This window comes from Diceros bicornis, chromosome X (genome assembly GCF_020826845.1).
Source record: "Diceros bicornis minor isolate mBicDic1 chromosome X, mDicBic1.mat.cur, whole genome shotgun sequence".
Lineage (NCBI taxonomy): Eukaryota > Metazoa > Chordata > Mammalia > Perissodactyla > Rhinocerotidae > Diceros > Diceros bicornis.
Genome location: NC_080781.1, coordinates 134,347,911 through 134,368,595, shown reverse-complemented (window position 1 = coordinate 134,368,595; position 20,685 = coordinate 134,347,911). Strand labels below are relative to the sequence as shown.

At 40.4% G+C, this 20,685-nt stretch overlaps 1 protein-coding gene across 1 annotated transcript in view; it reads left to right on the top strand.

Moving 5' to 3' along the window:
* The window catches only part of LOC131400393 (circadian clock protein PASD1-like), a 77,009-nt gene that overhangs the window by 17,517 nt on the left and 38,807 nt on the right, over positions 1–20,685 (top strand). The window contains exon 8 of the mRNA XM_058535130.1: positions 1,953–2,035. Coding sequence (XP_058391113.1) covers positions 1,953–2,035 — 83 coding nt within the window. The remainder of the gene's footprint in view (positions 1–1,952; positions 2,036–20,685) is intronic.

The following is a 20,685-nucleotide window of genomic DNA, read 5'->3' as shown; positions in this document are numbered from 1 at the left end:
AGTAACATATTTAGTAAGCACCTACTATGTGCTAGGTGCTGAGGAAACATTAGGGGAAATAGACAGTAGACAAGTAATGTTGAAATGAGTCATGGAGATGACAAAACTGAATCACGTGCTAGTGACTGGTGCGGGTAGGGAGTTCAGACAGAGTGGTCGGGGAGGATCTCTCTCTTTTGAGCAGAGAAGCTCAATGATGATAAGGTGCGAAGGTGCGAAGTCAGCGAAGAAAGGAAGGCAGTCCAGATAGAGGGTTCTGCAGCAGTAAACATTCTGAGGTAGTAACTAGCTTGGAGAGTTCCAGGGAACAAAGACCATTATGTGACCAGAATAAGGAGAAAGAGGGAAGGAGTAGTAGAAACTGAGGTTCCAGAGGTAGGTGGCGGCCAGGTTATGTAGAACTTTGAGAACCATGGTAATGAGTTTGGGTTTTATTCTAAGTGCAGAGGAAAACAGGAAGATGACGTGATCTGATGTTATTTTTAAAAGCTCAGGCTGGCTGCTGGGTGGGAAATGGAGTATAGGGGAACAAACATGGAAACCAGAGGAGCAGTGTGAAATGGCAGGACTTGGACTAGGATTGTAGCGATGGAGGGAGAAGTACGAGGGTTCGGGTTATATTTTGGAGATAGAGCCCAAAGTCCTTGCTGATGCGTTGGAAGTTGGTGGGAGAAGAGAGAGAAATGACTTAAAGATGACTCTTAACTTTTGGGCCTGAACAGCTCAGTGAATGGAAGTGCCAATAACTGACTTGAGCAAGACGGACAGTGTGGATTGTGCAGTAGGGGGCTGGGGGGGTCAAAATCAAAAGCTCTGTTTGGGCCATGTTAATATTGTGATGACATTGTGACGTACAACACACCCAACCACTTTACAAGAGAGGCCTCTGGATCCAGACAACCTGAATTCAAATCCTTTCCCTACCAGCTGGGTCCAGATCCTTTCCCTACTAGCTGCAGGACCTTATCCAAGTCACTTACATCTTTTAGCCTCATTTTTTTTTCTATAAATGGTGATAATAGGACCTCCTTTTAAGGTTGTTGTGAAGAGTAACTAAGACAGCGCCTCCTATATGGCAAGCACTTAGTAAATGTGGGCTATTAGAGTCATCATGATCATCATTATTATCATTATCATTATCATTATTGTTGTTATCAGTAGGATCCAGAGAGGGCAAAGGACCTGCTTTACTTTTCCTCTCTAGTTTAGAATGTGGGCTTTAACTGATCACATTTCAGAAACTATGAACCATCCCTTTACATTCAGTTTTAGAGTCGTGTTATATGTCACCATTTTTCCAAATTTAAGATGGTGAGAAAGGTGGTAGAGAGAAAAACAATTGAAGGAGGTTGCTTGGTCTGATTGCCCCATTCATTACCCTTCTCTGCAGCTCTCTGGGATTTGAGCTCTCACATCTACCATGAGAAGGCAGATATGCCATCTTGGGGGTCACCTCCCAAATCTACTTCCTCCTCTGAGAAAGAGAAAAATCTCATTTGGCACACCACTCTTACCCTAGTCCCCTCATGGCACAAGGATCTCTATTTGTGATCTATCTTAGTTCATCTGAGTTTCTAGGGTATTTGTTCCATAGTAGTGGTCGTTTTGGAAAATAAATCTTGTGAGAACAGAGGGCTTTTGGAGGAAGCTGTTTCTCACAGTGTGGCTGTGTAGCACAGTGGGAAGAGCAGTGAGCTCAGAGTGCAACTTTGAAATGGATCTACGTTGATGCTGCACCTACTAGCTGCGTGTCTTGGGCCAAATCATTATATCTCTGTAATCCTCAGCTTTCACATGTGTAAAATCGAGTGCCTTTCTCATATTGATATGCAGATTGGTTGCAACATTGGATATGAGATTGCTTCCAAATTTACTACATTCTATACAAGTGTGTCGGGTATTTTTACTATATAAGTACATTTTAAGTATCTAAAATGCCAGTTTTTCTGCAGGAACTTTGCACTGCAAAGGAAGCTGGTGAAGACATTCCACCAATAGAAGATTCAGATGAGGAACATCTATCTGTGGACCACAGGTGAGGGGCTAATGCTGATGTAAGTAATGGAGACCTATTATAACACACTTTTATTAAATAAAACTGAAACAAGAGAGGTAACATCCACAATTATTTTTTTCCATCAAAATGACAGAAAGCAGCAACAAACAGTTGAATCCAAAAGAGCAATCTACTGGTCCGAATTCCTTTTCCCAGCTAATGTAATTCATATATTTCCAACTGAATATAAATACAAGTGATTAGCTTTTTGTTAAAAAAGCAATAAATAGAGCAAACTTAACTGACACATTTAATGACTTTCAAATTAAGGCAATACATTTCAAAATAGTACTTGATTACTTCTTTTTTTGAGACACTTTTAAATGGTAGAAGAACAAGTACACACTGTGGTAGCTGCTGTTTACAGGCGTCTCTCTTTTTTGTGAATCTAATCTATTTTTTAACACTTGTTTGTTAACATATTTCCAGAGGACAGAAGCCAGTATTCCATTATTTTGAGTGGGAAAAATAAAAATGCATTCCTAACCCAGAGGATAATGCTAGTCTGCCAGATATCTCTAAAACCCCTTTATACATCTATTTAATAATCCACCAAGGATTTCTGCAAAATAGAAATTATTTGTAATCCTATCTAGTTATTTACTACTTGATAAACTCATTGGTAGGTATGTAGTAAGCCATGATACTAGACACTGCTCAGTGTAGAGTATTGAGAATGGGTTACATTTTTCTTCTGCATCACAGTGTACATGCATATGTAAATAGATAACAAAATGATACATTAAAGATGGGCACTACATGTGTGTGGTGATGGGTTGTAATTAGTATTTGGGTGGTGAACATGATGTAATCTATGCAGAAGTAGAAATATAATGATGTACACCTGAAATTTATACAATGTTATAAACCAGTGTTACTGCAATAAACAAAAAATTAAAAAAAAAAAAGATGTGCACTACATGCCAGTAATATTTAGCAAAATAAAATAAACACGATAATTTTTCGAGAGGTTTATTATGGTTGAAAGCGTGGCTGTGTGAGCTCTGGCGGTGAGAGGAGGTTAGCTGGAGGCTGTGGTCACTGTTACTCTTTGGTGGCAGGAGGAGCGAAGGAAGAAAGAGCTGGTGAAGAAATGAGTTAAACAGGAAATGTCTGAGGTTCTTCTATGTCTGGATCTAAGAAAGGGAGGAGAATCTTCCCTGCCTGGCAGGAGAGTTCAGAGTTGTTTGGCTGTGAACCATTGTCCAAATCTACACACAGAGCAACGGGATGGAAACCAGAGCTCACAGTGGCAGGCTGTTTGCATTCCCTTTGCTTGGTGTTCTACGTCTCTTGCTAACACGAGACTGCAGTTGTAATTGTGTGTTGAATGTGACAGGTCTGCTCATGCCATGAGCACACTCACTTGTACCAGCAAGATTTGTTTTTGGCAGAATCTCAAATTTCATGCGAATATTCGGCATTGTATCTGTGGTTCATAGGAATTGGGGACATGTGCGTGGCTGAGCTGAAGACTAATTAGCCATTCAGCTCCATTAATGTGCTTGATCAATCCCAACTTTTCTTGTAGTGCCTGTGCTTATTTAGGCTTCTTGTGGCTTGCCGATTTCTGTCATTAGTTTCTCTACTTTATTAGAAGACCTTTTACTGAATAATGTGGGGAAGAGGGTGTCTATAAAACAACATATTTAAACAATGTGAACTCAAGACACTATTCTATCAGGAGAATATCTGAGATATAATAGCAGCAAACCACATCGTTTTGCCTAGAAGCACGTGACCTAAATGTATTCTTGCTTGCAACCTAAAACAGATTTATTTAGTAGGCTTGGGTAATGAATTTTGTGTAAGTTAGCAGATCATTATAGCAAATATTCAGATAGAGTTCAGAGAGTGAGGAGGCCTGCACTTTAATTTTTAAGTAGAGTTTAATTGAATGAAAAATATTCGGATGCAGAAATGAGCCAGCTACTACATCTGTGCCACTGACCTTCATAGAATATAAGGAAGGTGTTTTCTTAAGGCTTGAAATTGTATCCTTTTCAATATTATAAGAAATTATCACTCCATTGTGGATGAATGCACTGTAGTTTTATATATCCTGTACTTTCATAAAATAGTACTAAAGTTCCTTCAAAAATTAGGCAATGGATTGCTTATCATGTAGACAGTAAGATGGAAAAATGATACTGAGGAAAGAACTGATGGATTTGATAAAGAATATTCTGTTGAATTCCAGCCCCCCGTCCCTCTTATATCCCTCCCTCTCACTTTCAGCATGCGGCCACTGTTCTGGCTCTGACTACCTCAGCTCTCACATGATGGTTTGGTGGTGGACCTGGCTTGTCCACCATCTTGAAGTCTGTAAGGGAGGACTTGTCAGCCCCATCCCTGTCTAGCACAGAGCCTAACAATGAGTAGGCAGAAATGAGCGTCTGTTCAGGGACTGACTGATTGACTGATCCTATTAAAATTGTAATTCATGAGACCTCTCAAACATGCTGCAGTGTTGTTATAAATCAGTGCAAACCAGTATTGCCTTATTTTTGTCATAGACTTGTTCCTTGTCCTCAGGATATTTTCAAATAAGAAGAAGGACAAGAGATAGGGACATGTGAGGATTGTGCTTTGCAGGCACCCTGAGCAGTCATTGATGATCTGGCACCCATTTTACAGTCCGAAGGATGGTTAGAAAAGTAATTAGGCACAAAGATCATAGGGACCTAGTGCTCTCAAAATGGTTCTGGATCTTCCCTTGGTAATTATACATGTTCTTTGAAAGGTAAGAAGCGTCCTGCTAAGAGGCTTGAAAGCTTTGTCCATGCTTATGAAAGAAACACAAAGAGGGAAATTGGAAATGTTGTGAAGAAAGGGTCTGTTTCCATGTAGGATGTTCTGTCCTTGCGTGTTTCAGATTTGAGGCTAAAGAATTTTCCTTTCGGGAGAGGGACTCAAAGGCTGGGTTATTTTCCATTAAAGCCACAGATGCACTGGAGTGGAAGCTCTTGCTTCCTTGGACTGTTGAAAATAGAAAGAAGTAGGGGATACTTGAGAGTCACTGAGGGGCAGGCAAAACATTGAATCCTGCGTAGCCCTCTCCTGTCTTAGTACTGCTGGAGTCAGGAGGAAGCACCTGGATACTCTTTTAATTTGGCCAGTTGTATATAGACGTGAGGCCCAAATTCCTGTCATAGCATCATCTTAATACAAATGTGTTCCGTACTTTATCCTTCATGATGTGATTTCGTGTTTATTAACCTAGTTTCTCGCAAATCTCTAAGGTAGGTTTGAGAGCCGTTGTAAAGATGAGAAAGTGCAGCCACAGAGGATGTCTGATCTGCCCAAACTCACACAGTTGGTTCAGTAGTAGAGCTGGAATTGGGAGCCAGCTTCTGCTGGGCTTATTCCTGTCTGGACACCAGTTCCAGGAGCTGTGGCTGGTATGGGATTCCAAGGAGAAAATTCAAGGAATCTTTGGGAAGTACTTGATTGGGGACATTACTGAGAGAAAACTTTTTTTTTCCTTTAATTTCACCTTAAATTTCTGAGGAAAGCAGAATCAGCAGGGGAGGAGACTACACCGATTAGCCCTAACACTTTGTCCGAAGATAGCATCTTTGCACCATAAGGTAGAGTAGAGAACACTGGAAAGTCAAGCAACACGTATTTCCAAGGGTTCTAGTAGCTCTTACCTTTGCTTGCAGTCTTCTGAAAGTCTGCTGCAGTCATGGAATGGGTCCCTGGGAGACTCCACCTGTCAGCAGTTGCACCAAAAAGAATGTTCCTGCCTAATTCCCCTTTCAACTTGTTACAGTGAAGAGTTATCTTGTACAAAGGTGTGAGGAGAATTTTGCAAAGATGTACGATAGTCCTAATTAGTGAGGTTTTGTTGTATGGAACTCCAGCTACCTCAGCTCTCACATGATGGATTGTTATACTGTGCTGACGTCATTCCTTATGTCCACCCCATCTTAAGCAGGAGAAGGGCCCTGCACATCATTGAATCACATGCCATTTGGTTGAATTTCTCTACCACTAAGTAGTTAGCTTCTCAATCTCCTCATTCCAGTGCCAGTGAAACTTATTCATGCAGCAAATATTTAGCACCTACTATGTAGGAGGTTCTGTTCTAGGCTCTGAGAATACAGCAGTGAACAAAGTCCTTATCCTCCTGGAGCTTACATTCTAGTGGAGGAGAAAGATGATAAATAAATCAATATTCTAGAGTAGGTTAGAAGGTGAGGAGGGCGAACGGAAAAAAATTAACCAATAAGGAGAGATAGGGAGGTTGTGGGTGGAGATTAAGTTTTGTTAGGTTTTACCATGCACAGTTGATGTTTTTATAGGTTAAAAGATGGTGCAATATTGGCAATTCCCAATGGCTTAACGTAATAGATAGGGTGGCCAGCTAAGGCCACAATAAGAAGGTGATTTTGGAGTTAACACCTGGAAGGAGTGAAGGAGATGGAGATGTGGATTTTGGAGGAGATATTCCAAACAGAAAGAATTGCAGATGCAAAGTCCCTGAGACAGGAGCACTTTGGGTGTGTCTGAGAAGCCAGCATGGCTGGAGCTAAGTCAGCAGGGGACGACTAGCAGGAAAGGAGGGCAGAGAGGAACAGAGGATCAGATCTCACAGAACTTGGGGAGGACTACAGCCAGGAAGGTGTGAGCAGCTGCGGGGGAGGCACCAGGACCATGCCAGCTCGCCCCGCCCTCCCTTGTGGAATAGCTGGGAGAGAGCCATGCTAGAGCCATTCACCCTTATTGCTTCCTGCTGTTCACTGCCATGGAAGCCTCAGCAAGACCCCCTGCTCTCCCTCTGCAGATTACTTGGCTAATTCTTCCCCACACTGCCTTCTGTCACCTTTGGCAAATACTGGAGAGGTCTTGTGGTTGAGTGTTATTTAAAAAACATAGGATTGGGATTTCTAAACTACAATATTTGGGTTTTACTTCTCAGCTTGACCATTTACATGTTTTGTGATCTTGGAGAAGCCTCCGTAAGTCTCATGTTCTGTATAATTGGTGAGGATGATTACTGCAGACTGTACGACAAAGAGGAGAAGGAAATGAGATCTATACAAAGTCAAGTTATTATTAGTTAGGTAGTACTTCCAAATATAGAGTAATTATAATTTAAAACTATACCAAATCCTTGACAGAGCTATAAAGACATTATTAAGTGCAAAGGGCTACCTGGGAACTTGGTTTACGGTCGTGATCTGAAGTCTGGGTCTGGTGATTTCTTCAATACTTTTATTTTTCTATTAATGTAAGGTTGTTCTCTTTTTCTGTTTCAAGCCAGCACATTTTAAACCTCTATCCTTATGAGATGGTTCTCTAGCATTAACACCCAAAGTGTTCCGTGACAAGTGTCCATGTCTCCTTGCTGGGTGGAGGGGGTGTGGCCAAGTCTGAATGTGATGGAATTCCCAGCTTGGAGGCCACATACAGTCTGATGGTTCGTGCTCTCACACTCACCTGAGAGACGCTCACGTGCTGACCCCTGGTGCTAACAGATAAGGAAAGGAGTTGGGCCTTTTTGACAGCCTGGCATCAGAGGAAATAACCCACAAGCCCATTCCCATGCAGCTATAGTTGTTAGATTTGGAGCCAGCCTCTTGGTTTCCATTTAACTTGTCCTGCTGGCATGTGCAGAACCTGGTCCGTGAAAAGGGCAGACATAAAAAAAAGAAGATAGAAGAAGGGATAGCAGTCTCAAGATTCTGGGTTTTATATTTCATTGTATTTATATTACCTCTAGCCAACCCATATTCCATCTTCAGCTACATGACAAATTATTTTGATCATCTGATAGCATAAAATCATTAGACTGTCTTATTAGATTTACGATTGATAAGAGCAGTTTCGTGAATATTTTTTGAAAAGCTCTAAGTAAGAGTTTGTACTCAAAACTCATTGAAGCAACACTGAAATTACTGAGGGTTTAAACACTAATGAAAATATCAAAGTTCAGAAAAATCTGGGATGGATTATCTGAGTACTAACCTACTTTATGAAAAGTAGTTTTGGGTAAATATGCTGGCAGCTGCTTGTCCTACTCAGACAATTAACAATGTAATATTTTTTCCTCATGGTGTTCACTTGTCATCCTGTAATGAAGATGTCAGGCTGTGTATTAGGTATCCGAAGAAGTGGGACAGGATCCTGCTCTCTTTTGAATTAATGCTTTTTGCTTTACCCTTTTTTATCCCAGGATATTTTTTTACTTTAGCTCCATTAAACTTTTTTTTCCAACTTTTAAACTTTTTATTTGAATACTGGCAGGAACTACCATATGTGTCTGCCTTTACCCACACTCACAACTGTTTACATTTTGCTCCATTTGCTTTATCATTATTCTCTCCCTCTCTTCCCCCTCCCTCCCACTTCATCCCTCTCTACCTCTCTCCCCTTTCTCTCTCCTCTCCCCTCTCCCCATCCCCTCCTCTCTCTCTCTTTCTTCCCTCTGCCTCATTCATTCATTGTTTATTCATTGGTTTATTTTGCTATTCCTATTTATTTTAATGCTCAGATTGTCCCAGAATCGACCAGTGGCAGCCTCTTCAACCTGGCTCTAGTGTCTTTTTGATGCTTTCTACCATTCTTGGGGCATTGCTTACTTTCTGGCACTATACATGTGATGTTCCCGATTTATTTTGCACTTTCTCAGCCTCAGCCATGAAATCAGCTGGTTCTCTATGCCTTGGTCAAAGGAACCCTGGCTTCTTTAAGTGTAGATATTTAGAAACCAAAGTCTGGGCACTAGTTGTGCTCATTGTTGCTTATTTGTTATTACTTCTAGGTGCTTTCAGAACTAGGAAACAGATACACATACTCATACATAAGCATGAAGATCTATATCTATATTATTTCCTTGTCTACCCATCTATATGTATGTGTACCTTTGTGTACATGTGTACATAAAATAATACAAACCATGAGTTCTTACCAATATCTCCAATTCTAAACCCACACCGCAGGGTTCATTCTATTCTTCCCATTTCCACTGTCACAACACTCTTCTACAATAGTCAGAGAGGCCTGGTCTCGTTGTCCTCAATATATTTACTCATTTGCTCAAGACTAAAATGCACAGACAGTAGTTTCAGGGTTGCCAACTCATGTTATTGTGAAAATATTGTTAACATTTTTTAAAGTAAAATTTATGTGTAATAAAATGCACAGATCTTAAGCGTATCATTCCACGAGCTTTGACAAATGCATAAACTAATGGGACCCACATTCCTATCAAGACATACAATATTTGCAACATACTAGAAAGCTTTTTTGGGCCCCTTCCCCATTAGTTATCCCCCCACCTAGAGGCAAGTGCTCTTCTGATGTTTTTCACCATAAATTTTTTCCTTTACTAGAACTTCATAAAAATGAAACCATATAATATATACTCTGTTGAGTCTGCCCTCTTAAACTCAGCATAGTGTCTCTGAGATTCATCATGTCATGTGTGTTAGTAGCTCATTCCTTTTTGTTACTGAGACGTATTTTGTTCTCTGGATATACCACAATTTGTTAGGCATTTTCCTTTTGATGGACATTTATTTCTAGTTTTGGGTTACTGCAAATAAAACTGCAATGAACATGCTTTTACAAGTCTTTTTGTGGACACAGTTTCATTTTTAAATTATTAAACAATTTATTTGTTAAATTATACAGTAAAATTGATTTGTTTTCTCTTGGTGTACAGTTCTATGGTTTTAACACTTGCATAGATTCGTGTAACTGCGACCAGAGTCCTGGTAAAGAACAGGTCCGTCACCCCCCAAAAAACTTCCTTGTGCTATGCCTTTCTAGTCACCCCTACCGCACTTCACCTCTAACCCCTGTCAACCACTGATTTATTCTGCATCCCTATAGTTTTGTCTTTTTGAGAATGTCCTATAAGTAGAGTCACACAGCATATATCTTTAAAGATTGGGTTCTTTCTCTCAATATAATTCCTTTGAGATTCATCCAAGTTGTTGCATGCATCCGAAACTTTATTGCTGAGGTGCATTTCTTTTTTTTTTTTTTTTTTGTGAGGAGGACCAGCCCTGAGCTAACATCTGATGCCAATCCTCCCCTTTTTTCCTTGAGGAAGATGGGCCCTGAGCTAACAACCGTGGCCGTCTTCCTCTACTTTATAGGGGACGCCGCCACAGCATGGCTTAACAAGTGATGCGTCCTTGCGCACCCGGGATCCGAACCTGCGAACCCCGGGCTGCCGCAGTGGTGTGCACGCACTTAACCGCTTGCGCCACCGGGCTGGCCCCCTGAGGTGCGTTTCATTGTATGGATGTACCACAGTTTATTCATTCACCTGTTGAAGGACATCTGAGTTGTGACCATTTTTAGGTAATTATTAATAAAGCTGCTGTAAACACTCATGTACAAGATTTTGGTGGACGTAAGTTTTCATTTCATTTCTCTAGAGTATTGAATTATGGTATTAATTTGCATTCCCCTAGTGACTAAAGATGCTGAGCATCTTTTCATCATTTGAATATTTAAATGTTTTGCTGATTTTTAAAATTACATCATTAGTTTTCTTATTATTGAGTTTTGACAATTATTTGTATATTCTGGATACAAGTCCTTTGTCAGATATTTGATGTGCGAGTACATTCTCTAGTCTGTAGCTTCTTTTCTCGTTCTCTTAACAGTGTCTTTTGCAGAACAAAAGTTTTTAATTTTGAAGAAGGATAATGCTACCATTTTTTTCTTTGTTGGATTGTGCTTCTAGTGCCATGTCTAAGAATTCATTGCCAAACCACAGATCACATAGATTTTCTCCTATTTTTTTCCCTAAAAGTTCTATAGTTCTGGGTTTTACATTTGTATCTATGATCCATTTTGAGTTAATATTTTTATAAGGTGTGAGGTTTAGATTAAAGTTCATATTTTTTGGCATATGGATGTCCCATTGTTCCAAAACCATTTGTTGAAATATGATCTCGTCCTTCTGCTCAAAAGCTTTCGGTGGTTTCCCTCGGCTCTTAGAGTAAAATCCAGAATCTTCTTGTGTGATCTGTAAGGCATACTGCTATCATGCCTGCCTATTCTTGAAAGCCTCATTTTGTGCCACACTCCCTCTTATCTGTCATACTCCGGCTGCACAGGCCTCCCTCTCTTCTGACTTCTCAAAGGTCTCTTCCAACACAGAGCCTTTGCACAGGCCTGTGTCCTTCCATTATGTTGACACATGGTTGGCTCCTGCTGGTCCCCTACATCCACTTTTGGTTCTCTCCCATGGCACCCTGCCCTTTTCCTTCATCATGCTTTTTGCAATTTGTAAATTTATAGTTATCTTTGGACTATTTGTTCATTGTCTGGATTCCCCACAAAACTGTAAACTCCATGAGGCTGTGTTCTCAGTGTCCAGCACTGTGCCCGTCCTCATAAAACTTACTGTCTGGTACAGAGATGGACAAGTAAACAAGAAACTATAGTAAAGTCACTATTCTGTGTAAATGCTATCTAAGCTCTTTCATTGTACCTTTGTTCCTTCTTTCTGCACTGACTAAAATGTACTTCACCTCCTCCTCAAATCCTCCTCATCATTCAGGCACCAATTCATTCCTCCTCCTCTTAGAAGTCCTTCCTGCCACCTGGGCTGGAAGAGCTCTCCCCTCCCTGCTCTCTACTTTTTTACCGACACTCTCCACTTTGCCTGGAGATCACAGGGGCTGACTTTGCTCTTCTTCTAGAGAATCAAAAGCTCCAAGAGGGAGGTACCCAAATTGCATTCAGCTTGTGTCTCATTCAGGACAAAGAGTAGCTCATCTTATCCAATTAACTCGCTTTCTGATTTCTAGGATACAAGCATGTAATTAGCTGTGTGTCCACCTTGCCACTGTAAACTAACAGGGCTGATTTGCAGAATGAAAAAGAAAAACATGGCCAAATTTAAGGTCATATCTCATATTTGCACAGCCAACACTTAGGCCTTCAGTACTTTAATATGCAGCAAAGACAAATCCTAAAAAATTTTTCTTTTAACATATGCTGGAACTTGACTGATCTCTGTTGCTGTATTTCCCCAGCTGGCTCAGTAATAGTCCTATAAAAGCGACAGAAGAAACACATAGAATCTCACCTTCAAGAAATGATTGAAAGAGTGGATTATAAAGTAGGAAGATTGAGATGCCAAATAAAACATGGGCTATTTGGTAAAACCTAACCATGAACATATGTACCCGGGCCAGGACCTCTGAAGCCACTAGCTGTATTAAAAAGCAGTTGGGGGCCGGCCCCGTGGCTTAGCGGTTAAGCGGCCGCTACTGGCGGCCCGGGTTCGGATCCCTGGCGCACACCGACGCACCGCTTCTCCGGCCATGCTGAGGCCGCGTCCCACATACAGCAACTAGAAGGATGTGCAGCTATGACATACAACTATCTACTGGGGCTTTGGGGGAAAAAAAAAAGGAGGAGGATTGGCAGTAGATGTTAGCTCAGAGCTGGTCTTCCTGAGCAAAGAGAGGAGGATTAGCACAGATATTAGCTCAGGGCTGATCTTCCTCACAAAAAAAAAAAGCAGTTGGACCTGCTCTGTTACGCCATAGAAAAATGTTGCATGCATTTCCTTCTTTTGAAGTGCCATGTCAAGGGAATCATTTTGACTGAACAATGATGAACTTTAATTCATAAAAAAGTTTTCAGACCATTTCACACTGGTAGAAATATTTGGTAATAGATAGATCTAAATATGAAAATAATGAAGTATGCAAGTAAATACAGTACCAAATGAATTATAAAAGCACGTGTGAGTTGTCAGTTCTAGTTCTTCAGAGACTGTTCTCTTAGAGTAGGAGATGCATCCCTATAGAACATCCTGTCCTTTGCTGGAAGGCTTGGCCTAAAAGGCTTGTTACTTACTGGAAACAGAGAAAACTCTCTTTATATCTTACGACAGAGTTCTGGTCTTAGTATAGTCTCTTTTCTGATTTATGAATTTCTCCTGGAATGAATTTTCCACAAATATATGATGGGGAACTGTGTAGCCTTAACATTCATCCTTCCTATGAATGTCTTTAATGTTAGCATCTGCCATCCAGGCTGGGATCCAGATATGTCCCAATGACTCACCAAGCAACACTATATTTCACCTTCTCTACGTTTGAAAAGGGGCAGACCAAGGAACGCTAATCAGATTCTAAAGGTGCCTTCTTGTTTGCTTAATATTTCTACACTGTTCAGAAGAGGTTAGTAACAGCAATATCCTTTCCAAGATGATAAAACGTTGAAAAAAAATTTTTTTGGTTATTGATGGCCTACCATATTTTCATAACAGTAGGTTTTTGTTTACTTGATGTTTGTCTGCTTTCTTTTCATTCTTTGACATCAGAGCACTGCTTATCACAGGTTGCTTGCCCTTTGAGGTACAGGGGACATCAGACTAGGATTTTTACCATGTTAATGTTTTGTATGTACTTTCTAATTGTTATGAATATGGTGCATTTCTTGTTTTTCCACTCTGAAGAAATACCACAGAGTGCTGTTTGATGTTTGTCCTCTTTTGATGTGTTTGTGGAAAACTAGTGGAACCCGAAAAGCACATTAGAGAAGTTCAGATTGGCTCTTTAGAGAGTGATGTTTTCTATGAAATGGATGGAATAAGCCTTTGGTGGAGATTTTCCCATTTGGACTCCATCCTTTGTAAAACAATGAAATATATGAGGGTTCGGGGTTTTGAGTTTTATTCCTTTTTAGTGGTGTGTTAGTCGTGGTTGGAAGCAAGTCTGTTAACATATAACTAAGACAAGGATTAAGTTTTCCTAGCTATGCGATAAAAGTAATTACTTACCAGATGATTTTAAAAGAGACCCCATATTTTATTTTATTTTTATTTTTTTGTGAGGAAGATCAGTCCTGTGCTAACATCTGCCAGTCCTCCTCTTTTTTTTTTTTTTTTGTTGAGGAAGACTGGCCCTGGGCTAACATCCCTGCCCATCTTCCTCCACTACATATGGGACACTGGCACAGCATGGCTTGCCAAGCAGTGCGTCAGCGTGCACCCAGGATCCGAACCGGAGATCCTTGGGCCGCCACAGCGGAGCATGCACTCTTAACCACTTTTGCCACTGGGCCGGCCCCTGAAACGCCATATTTTAAATAGTTGAAACTCAACCTTTTGTTTTATGTTTTTTTTTTTTTTTTTTGCGAGAAAGATCAGCCCTGAGCTAACATCTGCCAATCCTCCTCTTTTTGCTGAGGAAGACTGGCCCTGGGCTAACATCCATGCCCATCTTCCTCCACTTTATATGGGATGCCGCCACAGCATGGCTTGCCAAGCGGTGCATCGGTGCGCGCCCGGGATCTGAACCAGTGAACCCTGGGCCGCCGCAGCGGAGCTCACGCACTTAATCGCTTGCACCACTGGGCTGGACCCCAACATTTTGTTTTAAATCTTCATATTCTAATATGTCAAAATCATCTGAACTATTCTGTATGATGTAGGTTCAGTTATATATTAGCTTAGATATATTAGCTTCAGATATATCAGATATATATCAGCCTACACAAACAATATGATTTTAAAAACCACAAGAGAGGACGATGTCAAGATGGCAGTGTAGGCAGAATCTGAACTCACCTTCTTCCACGGACACAACAAAATTACAACTACGCTTGGAAAAATTACCCCTGATAGATAACTGAAAACTGGATAAAAAGAGCCCCCACAACAAGGGGCAGTGCTTATTAAGATGGAAAAGGCAGAAATTCCTTTCTGGAGAAAAGAAAGCCACCTTCGAGCTGCACTGCCTCACAGCTGGCTGGGAGCAATCTAACGGTAGAAAGCCTTCCCTGGAGGAGTGGGGGATCTGAGCGGAGGAGCATTACCACACTAAGCAGCTTTTGGACTCAGCACAGCCGAGACAAGTGTCAGAAGATCTGGCTTTGCTGGCTATTAACTACAATGGGGAATACACCCAGAAAAGCCATCGGGTATATGGGGGAAAAAAGCCTGATCTTAAAGGGCCCACACACAAATTCACCCGTTTTGGAAAGTAGCCTAATATCACTAGAAAGAAAGATGCACAGTCCTTTGGTGAAAAGAAACTCATTTGATAGGCTCTGGGTGCATCTTGGTGAGAGGTGAGACCTCCTCAGGGACTGAGACATTGGTGACAGCTATTATTATGACCTAGTACAGGCATGCTGACACAGATGATGACAGACACCATTGGAGTACTTTGCCTGGCTTGTTAGTGCAGTGGTCTGCCCCACTCAGTAGAGCACCGATTTAATCCAGCTCAGCCAGGGCAAGCAGCCCACCCTAGGGACTGTCCCCACCCAACAGCAAGCCCTCAGACAACTTGTGGGCCTGCATAGGCGGGGTGCCTGGATCCTATGAAGCCAGGTGAGTGGGTCTGCCTCTGCAGGGCAGGGCGTGAACGAGGGTGGGCCTGTGTTGCTGGAGTGTGTGGGGCCTCTGCAGCCGGGTGACTGGGTCCGCTTCAGTGAGTCAGGGCATGCACACGGGACAGGACTGTGTTGATGGGATGTGTGGCCCTGCGGGCATTGGGGCTTGTCAGCTGCAGCAGAATTGTGCTTCTCAAACAGCCACATAGGGGATCATCCCAACCTTCCAAAGCCCGAAACAATTGGGTGCTCCCATGGCTGGGGCTGGCCCCACTCAGCTGCAATCCTGAGAGAGTTAACAACAGCCTAGCAGGCTGGAGGCCTACAACAATTGTAAGCCCCTGAGCCTAGCAACCAGCTATGCTGGGGGCCTACTCACTTAACAGAAAAACTACAACAGGAATGTGCTATTAGACATTGCAGCCAACTCCACTGGGGCTTCTCATGCCCAATAAAGTGTCTGAAGGGACCATAGCAGCCACACACAGCTGAGCATTACAAACAGCTGGCCAGGGGGACAGCCTAGCATCCCTGGGCATGTGCAGCAAGAGCAACCCTGCCACAATAGAAAGACACACATAGCCCACACAGGGGAGACTCCTGGACCATTTGGAACTGGTGATGAGAGGGAAGCACACTGCTGAGCCTCATAAGGCATCTCTTACATAAGGCCACCTCTCCAAGAACAGGAGATGTAGTCGACCTACCTAATACATACATATAAGCACAGATAAATAGGCAAAATGAAGAGACAAAGAAATACATTCCAACTAAGGGAACAGGACAAAACCCCAGAAAAAGAACTAAATGAAAGAGATAAACAATCTACCTGAGAAAGAGTAAAAACTAAGAGTCATCAGGATGCTCACTGATCTTGGGAGAAGAATGGATGAACTCAGTGAGAAATTCAACAAAGAATTGGAACATATAAAAAAGAACCAATCAGAAATGAAGAATACAATATTGGAAATGAAAAATTTACTAGCGGAACTCAGTAGCAGAGTAGATGATACAGAAGAATGGATCAGAGAGCTGGATGAAAGACCAGAGGAAATCCACCAGCTGAACAGAAAAAAGATAAATGAATTAAAAAGAATGAGGACAGTCTAAGGGACCTCTGGGACAATATCCAGCATACTAACATCCATGTTATAGGTGTCCCAGAAAGAGAAGAGAGAGACAAAGGGGCAGAGAATCTATGTGAGGAAATAATAGCTAAAAACTTTCCTAACCTAAGGAAGGAAACAGACATCCAGGTACAGAAATCACAGAGAGCCCCAAACAAGATAAACCGAAGGGGGCCCACACCAAGACACATTATAATTAAAATGTCAAGCATTAAAGATAAAGAGAGAATGCTAAAAGCCACAAGAGAAAGGCAACAAGTTACATACAAAGGAAACCCCATAAGGTTATCAGCTGACTTCTCAGCAGAAACATTACAGACTAGAAGGGAATGGCACAATATATTAAAAGTAGTGAAAGGAAAAAACCTAAAGCCAAGAATACTCCACCCAGCAAGGTTATCATTCAGAATGGAAGGAGAGATAAAGAGTTTCCCAGAAAAGCAAAAACTAAAGGACTTTATCACCAAGAAACCAGCCTTAAAAGAAATGTTAAAGGGACTTATTCAAGTGGAAAAGAGAAAACCACAAATAGGAACAAGAAAATTATCAAAAAATAAAGCAATGAAATCACTGGTACAGGCAAATATACAGTAAAGGTATCAGATCAACCACCTATGAAGCTAATGTGAAGGTCAAAAGACAAAAGTACTAAAATTATCTATTTCCATGATAAGAGGGTAACAGATGCACATGCACAAAAAAAAGTGTTTAGATATGATATCAAAAACATAAAATGTGGGAGGAGGCAAGTAGAAGAGTAGAGCTTTTAGCAAAAGGCCAACTAAAGAGACCATCAACTTAATATAGATTGTTATATATGTAGGTTATTATATATGAACTTCATGGTAATCACAAAGCAGAAACCTATAATAAATACACAAATATCTACGAGACAGGAACCCAAAAATAAAACTAAAGAAAGCCATCAAAGCACAAGGGAAGAGAGCAAGAGAAGAAGAAAGAAACAGAACTACTAAAATATGCAGAAAAAGAGTAACAAAATGGCAATAAGTGCATGTTTTTCAATAGCTGTTTTAAATGTCAATGGATAAAATGCTCCAATCAAAAGACATAGGGTGGCTGATTGGATAAAAAAATAAGACCCATATATATGCTGCATTCAAGGGACACACTTCAGACCTAAAGACACTCACAAACTGAAAGTGAAGGGATGGGAAAAGATACTCCATGCAAATGGCAATGAAAAGAAAGCTGGGGTAGCAATACTTATATCAGACAGAATAGACTTTACAACAAAGACTATAACAAATGACGAAGAAGGGCACTACACAATGATAAAGGGAACAGTCCAACAAGAGTATATAACACTTGTAAATATCTATGCATCCAACATAAGGAGCACCTAAATATATAAAGCAATTGTTAACAGACATAAAAGGAGAAATAGACAGCAACGCAATAATAGTAGGGGACTTTAACACTCCTCTTACACCAATGGAGAGATTATCTAAACAGAATATCAGTAAGGAAACATTGGCCTTAAATGACACATTAGACCAGATGGACTTACTACATATATACAGAACATTCCATCCAAAAACTGAAGAATACACATTCTTTTCGCATTCACATGGAACTTTCTCCAAGATAGATCACATATTAGGCCACAAAACAAGTCTCAATAAATTTAAGAAGATTGAAATAATACCAAGCATCTTTTTTGACCACAACAGTATGAAACTAGAAATCAACTACAGGAATGAAGTTGGAAAAGCCACAAATATGTGGAGATTAAACAAAATGCTACTAAACAACGACTGGGTCAATGAAGAAATCAAAGGAGAAATCAAAAAACATCTGGAGACAAATGAAAATGAAAATACAACATGCCAAAATTTACGGGATACAGCAAAAGCAGTTCTAAGAGGGAAGTTTATGGCAATACAGGCTTATCTCAACAAACAAGAAAAATCTCAAATAAACAATCTAACAGTGAACTTAAAGGAACTGTAAAAAGAAGAACAAACAAAGCCGCAAATCAGTAGAAGGAAGGAAAGAGGTGATTAGGCACATGTGTATGGTGATGGATTGTAATTAGTCTTTGTGTGGTGAACATGATGTAATCTACACAGAAATAGAAATATAGTGATGTACACCCGAAATGTATATAATGTTATAAAACAGTGTTACCACAATAAAATAAAATAAAAATATAGAAAAATAAAACCAACAAGAATCTATGTCTGTGGCTTGAGCTGGAAGAAGGGAAGATGTCATTGGTACATTTGGCTTATAGACCCCAAGTCATCTTCTCAGTGGCACCAGTCCTCTTTGCACTTTGACCACGGAGCAGTGAGGGGTGTGGTGCTCAGAGTAGGGAATCCTAGAGGAGAAGAGCCAAGTATCTCCCAAACCAAGTATCTCCCAAACCATCTCCCAGCCATCACACACACACACACACAAACACATACCCCAAACATTTACCTGCTCTACTCTTTTTGGCCTTGGAATAATGGGTTAGAAAATGCATAGTCTTTTTGCCAGAATTTGCACCTAAAAACTGCCAGGGTCTTTAGTATAGGATCGTCGCTGGTTTAAATTACTCTACTGGAGAAGACTGGTGGATTCCAATAGCACACTCCTTCCACTCAGAATATCTGAATGAAATATCATACTTTGTCCCTCCCCTCAGAAAAAAGAAAGAAAAACTTTTTGAGACTAAAAATGATCATTTAAGCCAAAAAGTATTTTTGCAAACAGTCTCTCAGAAAGTGTTTCCATATTCAAATGCTAAAATGTTGAAAAAGGCGGGGGGCGGGATTTGTTGTCTCTTTGTTAGCAAGAAATTAAGATCTTGAATAATTTTGGGTCCATCAAGATCGTTCCTAAGTGAGAACAGGCTGGGCTTCTCTGGTGGGACTCTGAGTTTTCCATTGGCTTCCATAGTCATTAAAGGGAAAGAAATCTTTCACCGGCTTGTGTTTTTTCAAATCTTGATGTCTGTTTATTCCTCATTCATTTGAGAGAAGTCATGACCAGCTCCAGGTGAATTCACTGAAAAAAAAATTCTTGGAAAGCTCTCTGCCAAATTCTCAATTTGTCCAGTGGCCAAATTGCCAAAAGCCAATTCATCCCAAACCAATTCATCAAGTAACCAGTTTACAAAATTTACCCAAATTTATTGATACATCAGAAAGCATTTCTTCTTAAGAAATACTCATTTTGAATATATTCCAAGGCTTGATAAACACTTTTCCGAAAGGGACCAGACAGTAAATATTTTAGGCTTTACAGGCTGCATAAGGTCTCTATAGCATATTCTTTCTTTGTTTTACAACCTTTTAAAAAAGTAAAAATAATTGTTACCTCTTACAAAAACAGGCTGCTGCCAATTTGGCTCACAGGCTGTAGTTTGGACCCCTTATATATTCAAATAATTTGTATCTTTTCATATGAATATATTATTCTCTGTTATATGCAATGATTACATTCTTGAACATAGTCTATGGATGTATCCTTGTTAGCAGCATTTTAAGGAATGTTCAATTTGTTAAAAGTTAAAAGTCACAGAATGGTTTACCATTCTTATGAATAGCAATAGTATTCTAGGATTTCATGTGAATTTTTTTAGGTTATTCTAATATCACATTAATTTTTTTAAGAATTCATTTTCTGTTTTTTCAGTGATCTAGCATTTTTTTCAGATTCTATCACCACAGACTCATTTGCCAAGTTTACCAGTTTTCCCAAAATATGTAACATTTAACCGATAAAGTTCAGTGATTTATAGTAGATTGAAAGGTTTTAATAGTTTGTGAAGATACTGAGAATGTCTATCTTGGTCAGTTTTCCTATTTGTATAAGGAAAGTTCCATGTATCTGTGCCCAGTTCCCTACTGCTGCAGCTGGATGGAGCAGGGGACAAGAGAGGAGAATTTGTACTGGGGAAAAGAAACCAAGGAGAGCCAACATCCAGCACAGCCTGATGTTGAGTTGAGAGAGAAGTGGGGTCCATGAGAGAAGGGGATCAGGAGCCAAGTTGGTGCCTGAAGGTCCTGGAACACTGAAACCCTTACTTCCCAGTATAGTCTTAAGCTCTGCCAACCCAGTGTACTTTAAATTCCATGAATAGTTTTAAAAAACAGGTTTTGGGTAGATAAGTGTATTTGAGCGATTAGGCAAATAGATCTTTTGAGATCTTGGCCATTTAGGCAA